Raw genomic sequence first — 12,006 nt, 5'->3', positions numbered from 1 at the left:
TTGCTTCACAAAGGTGTAACTGAATACTTTGGATTACATATCATGAAGTAAAACAACCTTTAAAGTAATTCTGTCATCATTACACTCATGTTCTGAATATGTTTTACTTTTTCTTATTAGTAACAGTAGAAATATCAGTTTTTTATGCATTAACAATAAAGGATGACTCGACCCGAGACGACCAAGACGGTGAACGTGATTTCACCAAGTACAATATGTTCCTGGATCAACATCTTTGTTTATCCTGGAACAACATTCCAATCAACCAATCAGATATGAGGGACAAGTTTACCATTTATGTCAAGTTTAGGCTTACAACCTGGGTGAGGTGCTTCCACAACAGTGTTATTCAACTATGATTTCCTTCTGATTTTAGGTACAAGTTATGGGTAGGGTTAGGTTTAGGGGTAGGGAAAAGGTTAGGACTAAATTTTCGGATAGGAATGTTGGAACATGTCTTACTTGGCAAAATCACGGTTACCCAAAAGGGACATTGGGTATTATAAGTGGTCCAAGTGAAGTCTTCTGGAGCCATTTTAGCTAAAATTGAAGTCATTATTCATTGAAAAATTCGGCGCGTTGATGAGAAAGAAGAGAGATTTCTTAATGAAACAGTTTATTGAATGGTTCATTTGATTCGGATCTCATCAATGAGCAACTTTACAAAACCGATCTAAATTATTCGACTTCACTTTCGGACTCTTGTACATGCATAGACTACCTACTTTTATGGTGATTTGCATCCTTTTTGAGGCTTTGTGTCTTTAGTCAGCATTTACTGGCAGTGCATGGAAAAAAAATAGTATATTTTTCAAAATGTGACCTTTTCTTTTCTGCAGACAGTCTTGCAGGACGTGAACAACGACACGATAAGTAAATGATGATAGAATTGTCATATTTGCGTGAATTGCCGCGTTAAATTGCTGCATAAAAGACTCTGTGATTGTGAGCCTCATTAATGACACTTGCTTGAAGACGACAGTGGGGAAGGATGCACGCGCCCAGGGGGAGGGACGAAATCAAATCCACCTCACGCGCTTTCTGCTCGCGGAAAGCACAACTCAGCCACACAACCGGGATCCGCAAACATCCTTTTTACAGTTTATTCCCTCTCGACTCTTTCACGAATTTGTTGCTTTCTTTTGGAAAGGGAGACGGACTCCCTACGTGCGAAGCTCGATGAATTCTGCGGGGAGAGTGACTTTGTTTTTTCTTTTAATTGCTCTGATTACGCAAGGTAAGTTCTACTGTATTCAGTTTAATACATTGTATGAATGCAATAACTTTGAAAAAGTATACTTGCTCTGCTTCTCTTGTGCCCATTGACCTCAACCGTATTGTAATCAAGAAAAAAAAAAAAAAAAAAAAAAAAAAAGTAGGCCTATTAACCTTTATGAGTCTGATCGTAAACTAATAAACAAGCATGCTCTGTCTCACAAGTTTATTTAAGGACATTTTCTCAGTTCCCATGATGTATTTTTAAAAGAATGGTTCGCCCAAAATGAAAAGTGTTGCACCATTCATGTTTTTCTAAACCTGTATGACTGACTGCTAATGACAACCTCAGTCATTGTTTACTTCCATTATGTGGGAAAAGATGCAAAGAAAGTGATGATGGTAATGGCTCGCTTCTGTTTTGCCTAACACCCCCTTTTGTAGCTATTCCACGAAAGAAAGTAAGTCAGAAAGGGTTTGAACAGCATCGTGGTGTTTAAGTTATGACAGAAATTTTGAGTGAATCTTTCCTTACATGGTTTCGTAAATGCAAAATATGATCTTAGTGTTTGTGCATTTTAATTAGTATAATCAGTATATTGGCGTAGCAGTGGGACTCATCACTTCGGATTTGTCAAAAGGTTAGGTATTTGGTTTTGATAATAATCTTAATGATTTATGCCAAAGCGTAACATTTTAATATAGTCAAATCCATTCATCACGGTGTTGGCGTGCGCGCGGAACGCGGAGTTTCCGGCGCATATTCGTCTCGCCCTGAAGACACTAACTGCGGGGAATCCGACGGCTATTTTAGACAGCAACGATAGCACAATTTTGTTTAATCGCTTTAAAGCCTTTTATCATCAGAATTAAACCGGTAGGTGAGCCCAGTGGCTTTGTTGTAATGAAATGCGGGTTAATCGGTTCGTTTTTCACTTTCGTCAACATCCGCTTGTGCGTCAGAGCTTTGAAATATTTAAAGTCTTCTCGACTCAGAGAAAGCTGTTTACCTAAAGTTTGCAACATGCCCACGTTTGGTCGTGTTCACCAGTTTGTCACTGGATTAAATGTCTGCTGTTAGTTTCCCTCTCATTTTGTTTGGTGTAGGTGGGTAAATTTGGATCTACTGTAAATGAGAAACAAGAGGCTTCACTTTTTCGTCACAACCATGCATCCATGTCAAGAGTGAGTCACACACTGTTATATATAGGGGATATACTTAGAAACAGTCAGAGGACACACACTGCTTTCATTCTGTTGAGTTTTCACATCGCTAAATTCCTTCTTAGCTTAGAAGAGAAGAGCTGTCTGAGGATGAACTCGTGTTCAACTCCAGCTGTATGTCATTCTCGCTGCAAGCATTTCCTCCTTGCTGGACTGATCACAAGGCCACTGTATGAAGTGAGGAGGAGGGAACAGACTGAGAAATGTTTGGAGAAAGACACAAGATAGGCTAGGAAAGGTTTCTCAGGGGATATGCACAAATATAAAGTTTTGGTGAGTGCTATAGCTGGAGCATGGGAGTTACTCATACAGTACATATCATTGTGTGCCAAAGATTTTCTGTGGAATAGTCATAAAATTATCCACTCATTGTCATCAGTGAGGATGAACAGTTTGTTATTATTTGTATTTTATTATATTCTTTTATTACATGTTGCAGAGTCAGGTAATAACAGTGCAAATAGTTTTGCAAAATAAGCCAATGAATATTTGTACGTAACCAAAGAATATGCAATTTTAAACATTTTTATTAGCTTACAATAGTTATGAACTTGGAAAATCTCTAGTAAATCTGTACTCTAGTACATCTTGATCTGAGTAACTGAGATGTTTAAAGGACTGAAGAAAGACTGAATGTTTTTTAAAAACATTCTTATCACCACACACACACACACACACGTTTATACAGTAGTTTACAACGGGGCTAAAAGCACACCTTAAGAAAAATGTGCTTTTCACTTCTCCCATAGTGTATGACAGCATAATAAATTTTAATAAATTATAAAAGTGGTTTATTTTGTTTAAAAATCTTATAAATGAATGAGATGGCAAGGTGGGCCTTTTTGCCCCAGACATGGGGTAATAGGCTCACCAGCATGGGGCAAAGGCACAAAGTATTGATACAAATACTTTAGCTAAAATAATGTTTTTAATAATGTCTAAGTTAATACTCATTCAGAATAATCCCTTAAGTTTGTACTATTTTCGGTTTATTTTGTTAAATTGAAGAAAAAAAAAAGGTAAAAAAAAAATATTAATTTTTGTTCAACACTGTCATTAAAATATGTTAGGTTAATATAAAACGATATTTTAAAAATACAGAAACAAAGTTAGTTTAAAAAGTGTTTTATTATATGATATGATCATATTTTTAAATATGATGGTTTCATTATAAATATGGTGAATATCTCTAAGGTGGACACCCAACTTAATATATGATATGTACATCTGAAGTAAACAAATGGAAAAGTCAGCTGCTCGTTTATTATCGTGTTAATTATTGTGCTTTAGCCCCAACAGCAGGGGCGCCTTTTACACCAAATACCATACTTATACATATTCTTCTGTTATTGAAAAACTGTTGCTTTAATTAGCTTGAACAAAACTGAAAATCATTAACAAGTCATTTGTCTCAAAATATATTCAATAATTTTAGCAATTGTCATTTGCTACTTAAATCTACAACAATTTGAAAAACAGCAAATATTAGATCAAATTAGTGCAGAATCAACTTTGCGTTGCTGCCTGCGATCGCGTCATGGATCAACCATATTCCCACGTGCATCTTGAAAAGCAGATGTTTTGGAAAATGCTGTGGCAAGTTTTTGTGCCATGTAGTGGTTTAGAGGAAAATAAAATCAAAGGTGCCAATTACCCTGGTGAGCCTGTAGCCCCATTGTACCATATATCTATATTGTTCCTATTGCTCAGTTCATACAAAATATAAATGCTGAAATTTACAATAAATCTTGTAATTATGCATACTATATATTTCTAAATATTCTTGTGAAATGTTTATTTTAGTTTTATTTTATGTGCAGTACAGCCGAATGGAAAATTCCATTAAAATGCCCAATGAACAAATACCCTTTAATTCATTGGTTCTCAACCTGTAGCTCTCTTCACAACAATGCAGACACAGGTCGGTTCCTTGAAACAGGCGTTTAATTCTCTGGCTTGTCTTGTTTACGCTGTGAGAACTGTATTCTTAAATGAACATAGTACAAATACATCAGCAGATTATACAATATGTAGTCTAAGGAAAAAAGATAGAAAATGATCATTACATTAAACAAGTGAAAAAAATACCTTGTTGGCTGCTTGTTATGAAAATAGGTTGTGAGTCCTTAGTTTTACGAAAGTCCTCTTTACCATCCACTTGACTTAAGACAGCACTGATTCTAAACTTAAATGCAACTTACCGGAGCCTTGTGAGGTGTCCGCTCATTATCTGTCCATTGGGGGGCGACTCAGTAGTTCATCAGTTCCGCTGTGTGAGTGAGGCATTCTTGCACCTTATGAAGTTTTGAAGTGTGTTCCACTTCGTGAAGTGGACGAGGGAAGTTTATATGGTCAGACCCTCGCTCCCTCGATTTTGACTTCATATGTACACTTCAGGCAACTTCATATATCACAATGCAACAGGATTGTGATGTCACCACATATGGTTTTTAATTTACCCCACCACAAACCACTCTATGAACTCTATTATATATATTTTTTTTAATATTTAAAATAACCCAAACATGCCTATATACATATAGAATGCTGCATTAAACTATTTTGTAAGGGAAAAAAATAAATAATAAATCAACTCCATAGTGGATTCCAAATGATCAAGGGCTTAAGACGTTCCAATTCAGCCCTCTGCAAAGGTTCTGACAGTAGTGAACATTCATGCAACATAAGCAATGACATACATCCGAGTCAACGAGAATGAGGGAAGTTAGAGTGGGAAGGGCATAAAAAAACGAACCGGAACGCAGCCCAGGACTCATCGTCCCAGCCTGGAGTGTCCCAGAGAGCACAAGAGAGATTCTGTTGCAGACCTGACCTTGATGCCCAAGCCCGGATCTCTGAGCTAGAGCTGTAAGCCTCCTCCATTCCAGGGCTGGAACCCACCACCAGTCTGCGCTGTGTTGGCAGTCTTCTCCTGAGCCAGTTGAGGAGCGCTGACTCATTAACTTCTCAGCGGAGCCAGCTCCTACCCATGTCCCCACCCCTGTATCTACTCCAGGATGATAGTAAATGACCCAGTCTCCTACATGCTCTGCTGTTCCCTTCATCATGGCTGGTTCCGACTAGTACCATGAACCTTTTAGATTTTCCACTCCTACACTGTCACCTGCCTACTCCATTGTCCCCATCATCACCACTGGCTTTGTGCAATCCCCAGGACTCACCAGCTCCACTGGTATTGTGCAGGTCCTCACCTCTGCCCCGCTACAGACTCCCACCAACTCCTCTTGGTCTCCTTTTCACCAGCCAAGTTCTGTGAGATGGATCCCCTGGCTTGGCCTCAGGCCTCCAGGCCCATGACTCCACCTTGGCCTGTCAGCCTGTTGGCTTCATCTTGGCTCTGTGCTCCCTTAGCTCTGCCATGATCTGACATTACTTGAGCTTCACCGGGCTTCCTCGCCTCTCCGGCTCCACCTTGGTCATTTGTCATCCTGCTTCTGCAGTGGACTTCATCCCTTCGGCTCTACTGGGTTCTTCCTTCCCTCCGGCTCTGCCTAGGTCCTCACTCCCTCCGGTCTTGTCCGCTCTTCCAGGTCCCTGTATTTGCCTCAGTCACCCTTGTCGGCGGTGTCCCCTCCGACTTCTGGGTCTGTGATTTTCACCATGGGCCGTCATCCTCGTGGCTTTTCGGGGGTCTCCACTATCATTAGCTCCGCAACTTTCAGTTATTGTTCAAAATAGTACAAACTAGAACAGAGAGGTATTAAAAAACAATGAGAGCATAGACAAAGGAATAGTAACAGCATAGAGAATTTTTAACAGGGTGCAGTTAAGTGCTTGCGGAAGAGGTGAGTTTTCAGCTGTTTCTTGAAAATTGTGAGGAATTCGGTTGTCCGGATAGGGTTTGGTAGATCATTCCATCAGCAAGGAACAGTGAATGAAAACTTGTGAATGATTTTTTTTTTTTTTTTTTTTGCCTCTCTGCGATGGAACCACAAACCTATTCTCACTTACCAATTGCAAGCTTCTGGAGGGGATGTAGACTTCTAGAGATAGCGGAGGTAGGTGGGTGTATATCCCTCCAAAAGACCTAGCAGAGCTCTGCTATGGCTCCTCCTTTTGTTGGCTTTGCCATGGTGTTCCCATTTGCTGGCTCCTCCTGTCTCCTATCCTTCACCAGGCTGTCATCCTCCTCCCTCCACTGATGGACTAGTTCATACAGGGAGTGCATGGACACGCCTTATGGTAGGGGGGAGTTCTGTCAGGTTTCTGTTTAGATTCATTGTTAAATATACTGATTTTAAAATTATTCTTCTTCGAGGCACTCAGTGATCTTGCCCCTTCATACTTATTTGACCTTCTTCATATTTGTACTCCTACTCATACTTTAATTGGCTTCTGAACTCACTCTTTTTCTATTTCGAACTCGCACAGCGGCTGGGGTCCTGAGATTTTAGTCATGCAGCTCTTTATTTATGGAACTTGTTGCCACAGGATGTGCGAAACAGTGAAAGCCTTCTTGTTTTTAAATATTGCCTTAAGACATCTTAATCTTTTTAGGCAGGCTTTTATGTGATTGCTTTTTTTCGTTTTTTTGCTTGGTGTCCTTGAGTGTCATGTAAGATGCCTACAAATAAAATGTATAATAATAATAATAATAATAATTGTGTTTTTGTTCATGTGTATAGGTTTCTCGTATATCTTTTCAATGTGCATTCTCCTTTCCCTAGTTAGTTTCCTTGGCTACTCATTAGTTAATGACTATGGTTTAATCTGTTTCCCATTTAGTTCCCTTGTTAACTAGGTGTATATATTTTCTCCCTGTTCTCTTCAGTTCCTTGTCAGTTCTCATCTTGGTGGTTTGTGGTTGTTAAGCTCGGTGAATTCTCCTATAGTGTTGATTAAAGAATCCATGTTTGTATATTCTGCATAGTGCATCTTACTAATACCACACTATAGGTGTCAATTTTTGACTCCCCATTGTCCACAACAATATTCAAAGACCTCAAGATTTTTCCAGTTGTTTGTGATTTACTAAACAAGGATTAAGAATTTTTAAATGTATATTTACTTTAAGTTGTTTTAGATATATATTTTTAATAATAATAATGAGCCATAGGCTTTGCACATACATTGAATGTTAGATTCCCGGATCTCTGAGGAGGAACATCCTCTGGGGAGAATTGTTATTTTATACACTCAAACACTCTTTTTCTGTTGCTTCACATCTGTGTTTTGGTACTGAGAAGAGAAATCAATGAAATTCCAGCAGAGAGAGAGGTTGTGGGAGATAAACCCTCCTGCTTTAAACAAGGAGAATAAAGAAAGTAAACAAAATAAAAGAGGGAATGATTCTCCTCACCTTGAAGATGTGTGTAAAGACATTTGGAATAGTTTCCCATTCCTTTTCTTTCATTCTCATCCCAGCTTTTACACCTCTGTTTCTTCTGCCTTCCTGAGGTTGGTTTATATAGATGGTGTCAAGGGTCTTGGAGCCTCAGGATCCTGCACTTGCACAATTTGATATGTTTCAGTGTGATAAGAGGTAACGCTTCAATTCTTATGTAGGGTGAACAGAGAAGAAGAAATTATAATAGAAGATGATCGCCTCAAGTTCCCCTTGAGACCATTGGAAAATTTCACTTTTTTAAAGAATGGATGACAGTACTTGAAATGTGAAGATTTCCAGGTGGCTTAATGTCATTCCTCCTGCGTTCAGAATTAGTCACAAACTCACATACTCTTTGTTCCAGATAGAAGCTACACAGCACGCACACACACACACACACATATGCACCACAGCTAGTGACGCATGTCCTGACAGCACCTCACACACACATACAGAGACACACAGACTGCTGTGGGGAACGGGCATGTGTGTGCTACTGCAGGCTCAAGTCTCTGGGCAACAAGGACAGCTCACCTGTCTGATTCTATCTGTAATGCTTTTCCTCTACTGACAGAGAAACACTCTTAATGTCCTACTCACTTTGAGAGAAAGAGCAGAGAGGAGTGTTTCACTCTTTTGCTCTCTCTCACTCATTACTTCTAAATGAGGGCATACTGTATATGCTCAGCAGCAGTTCACGAGTGACTTGCACATGGATTTATATTATCACAGATGATTTTTTAGTCTTTCAAACCGATTGAACATTCTTCATTATTGGTGCTTGTGTGTTTCTCTGATCTTCATCAAACCAGTTTCTGGAAAATTCTTGTATTTTGGATTATTTATATAGTTAAAATCATAATATTTTTGTTTTGTTTTTATCCATATCTTAAAATGTACAGTATGTACTAGTATTTGCTCTAAAATGGCTGAAAAGGGGTAATTTTGATTGAACCATAATTTTGACCAAACAGCCATTCTTGCCAAGTTTTTTTTTTTTTTTTAATGTTTCTAAAATCTAAAAATCTCTTTGTGTGATTTAATTTTGAGATATTTTTCTTTATATTGCACCAATAGAACAAAACATAGCAAAAACAGTGTTTACAACATGTTTTACTAAAACATTTGAATACATGTAAAATTCCAAATAGGGACTTGAGTGGACATTTTTGAGTGAGCACTATTTTTGTCACTGAAGTTTAAAATAAAAATTCCATTGAAAAAATATCTCTCACATGCAGAAGTTGCAAGGACCACAAAATGAATGTAATGACCTGCTCTTTCGGTAACTTGACCAAATAAAATGGTAAAATCATTGCAATCTTTACAATATGCCTTATTTTTTTATATATTGCCAGCAAAATCATTGTGCATATGTTGTGAATATTGCATATATCACCAACTCATAGGTACTAGTGCCTTTAACAAAACGCTTTTATGTGTCTTACTGAAGTTTCATCATATCATGTGCTCAATGAATATAAATGTAACAAAAAAAAGAAGAATCTAATATATAAAATCCCTGTGGATGACGGAAGTGTACACACTGAGGTATCTCATGTAGTTTATTTTTTCTAAGAAAAAAATAATTTCAGTAAAGAGGGAATAAATTCCATGGTGACTCATTCCTGTGGCTTTTTTGTATGTTATTGCACTTTTAATGGGCTTCTGTGATGAATCCAGTGGACCAAGTCAAATGTGTTAGGCTTAAATGCTATGAACTGTAATTTTAACGTAAGAACCGCAGCTATTTTTGATCATACTCCATCCTCATTGTGGCCATTGATGGCTTTCTTGCAATTATGATAATGTATGTTATTTCTGCTCCAATTGTTTTTTTTTTGTTTTTTTTTGTGTGAATTGGGCTCTGAACTGGAATAAATTTGATATAACTGACAAATTTTGTAAATAGTCTCTTGGACATAAAATATGGATACATCCTGTTACATTGTATATGTATTTATATTTAACTGTATTAATACAAAATATTATCAATTGGCAAATATTTTTATGATTTGTCAGTTTTAGTAAATGCGCAAAATACTCAAAATTCACCAAGCATGACGGACAACGTTATAAAGAGGGAGCATTCTGAAAGAGTTCGCTTAAAAGTTTTCTCATCCTCATTTTCCCCCCAAACCTTTATGACATTCTTTGTGAGAAAGAATTTTGTCAATACAGTGGAAGTCAATGGTAACCAAAACTGTTTGGTTACCAACATTCTTTGAAATATCTTCTCTTTTATGTTCTTCAGAAGAAAGTCATACAGGTTTGTAAAGGTTTGAAAGTGAGTAAATCATGACAGAATTTGGTTACTTTATTCTATTGCCGTAATTACATTGTAATTACTTAAATAAGTACTGAGTACTATTAATTAACTACATGTACTTACTATAGAGTTACAGTTAGGGTTAGGTTTTGGTTTAGTTACTTGTAATTATGCATAATTTACTGTTATTACTATAGTAATAGTATACTATAGTAAGTACATATAGTAATGTGTAACTATGGCACTGTAAAATAAAGTGTTACCCAGAATTTTAAATTATTGGTGAACTATCCTTTTAAGTTTCCCACCAGGGCCTGCTTAAGAGTTCAACTTGAAGAGACTTTATGGTCCATGCAGACACTGCTACTTTAATTTAAAAGGGTTATCTTAAGCTTGATGGGGTTCAGAAAACTCTAAACTTCAATACTCCACTGTATCTTCTGTATTTCAGTGAGGGTTCAGTCCATTTAATTAATGGAAGCAAGGCCTTGCTATCCTTGGCTAACCCCATTAACAGAGGGTGCCATTGGAGAGTTAACTAGTTGAAGTAATTAGAAGTGGAAAGTAAAACAAGAGCCATTCACACATGAGACAGCGGCACTGAAATCTCTGAGTGTCCATGAGTGTATTTGGGGGTTTAAAGTTCACAGTATCTGGCTTTGCTGGCTCACTGCATTCAGTCCTATTCCATTTTTTGCTAGAGGTTTACAGAAGTGAGAGTTTGCAAAATGCAAAGTTAATTTATGTAGCCATTATCACAGTATTGAATATTTCAACATTGCATCATTTCATTTAGCTGAAATGTAACCACATGTATGGACTAAATATTTACCAAAGCTGTAACGGTAAGAATAAAATGGCAGAGTGATAGAATTACAACAGATGTTTGACAGGGACAAACTTCATTAGACATATTGTTTATCATCATATTGATCTTCGCACTCATTTATATTTTAAGAAAGATGTTAATAACTAATTTTAGTGTTTCTCAATGATGCAATTCACCCTGTAGACAAAAAGCAAATTAAATAAATGTATATTATAACATTTCCTTTTTATAAATTATTTATACATTTATTTATAAAATGTATTTGTTTTTATAAATATTTTAAATATTTATTTATTGCCTATTTTCATTTGAGATATAGTTCCTATATCTTATTAAATATCGCACTATAATTATTTCATTATTATTCATCTTTCAACAGAAAAGGTAAACGTTAAGGTGAAAGAAACAAACACTGACAAGTGTAAATATATACTGAAATGTAAGATCCTAGACATTGCTTCTGTTTAAAAATTTGAAAGCTACATTTGCATCAATACAGGTAAACATCATATGCAACTACACACAGAAAAATGTTACAAAAGTTACAAACTAAATAGTAAACCTATATATTATGCAATTGTATATCCAATTTAAATAAATACCTACATTAAATGAGACCCTATCCTGTTCTTGACTCCTCCTGTGTTCTTCAGTGTTCCTTCAGACTTGTCTAGCTCCATCAGAGTGCATTATTTTAAAGTGGTTCCATTTTCCACCTGACTACACCTGGTCTCTGGTGATAGTTGATGATGACCTCTAACCTTGAAAGCTATATTTGGAGCACTTAGAGTATCTGGTAGGACTTTGGCTCCGACCCTGAGGAATATGTGAAAAGCAACAGAATAAACTCCCTCTCATTCTTCCAAAAACACACATTCAAAATACAAAACAAAAACATAGAATGAGGTGACAGTCAAACTGTCACATTAAGGTCGAGGAAGATGACAACACAGGTAATTCCACTGAGCAAACAAAACAGCATGTTACACACAAACAATAACTGACAATGAGCTGAACTTAAGGAGGAACTTAAATACACATGGGTAAAAACCTCAAGGGTGCACAGGTGTGCTGATTGAATGAGTGTCCATAGAAACTAATGACTAGCTAGGAACAAAGTCT

The 12,006-nt window shown here is 37.0% G+C and overlaps 1 protein-coding gene across 2 annotated transcripts in view; it reads left to right on the top strand.

Annotated features, from left to right (window-relative positions):
- The first annotated feature begins 1,053 nt into the window (after nt 1-1,053).
- The window catches only part of chrna6 (cholinergic receptor, nicotinic, alpha 6), a 29,991-nt gene continuing 19,038 nt past the window's right edge, over nt 1,054-12,006 (top strand). For both annotated transcript variants that reach the window (XM_067402710.1, XM_067402709.1), the window contains exon 1: nt 1,054-1,237. In XM_067402710.1, coding sequence (XP_067258811.1) covers nt 1,180-1,237 — 58 coding nt within the window. In that variant the 5' untranslated portion in view covers nt 1,054-1,179. The remainder of the gene's footprint in view (nt 1,238-12,006) is intronic.

The sequence above is a fragment of the Chanodichthys erythropterus genome, chromosome 12 (assembly GCF_024489055.1).
Source record: "Chanodichthys erythropterus isolate Z2021 chromosome 12, ASM2448905v1, whole genome shotgun sequence".
In the NCBI taxonomy this organism is placed as follows: domain Eukaryota; kingdom Metazoa; phylum Chordata; class Actinopteri; order Cypriniformes; family Xenocyprididae; genus Chanodichthys; species Chanodichthys erythropterus.
This window is presented reverse-complemented; position numbering and strand designations above follow the sequence as displayed.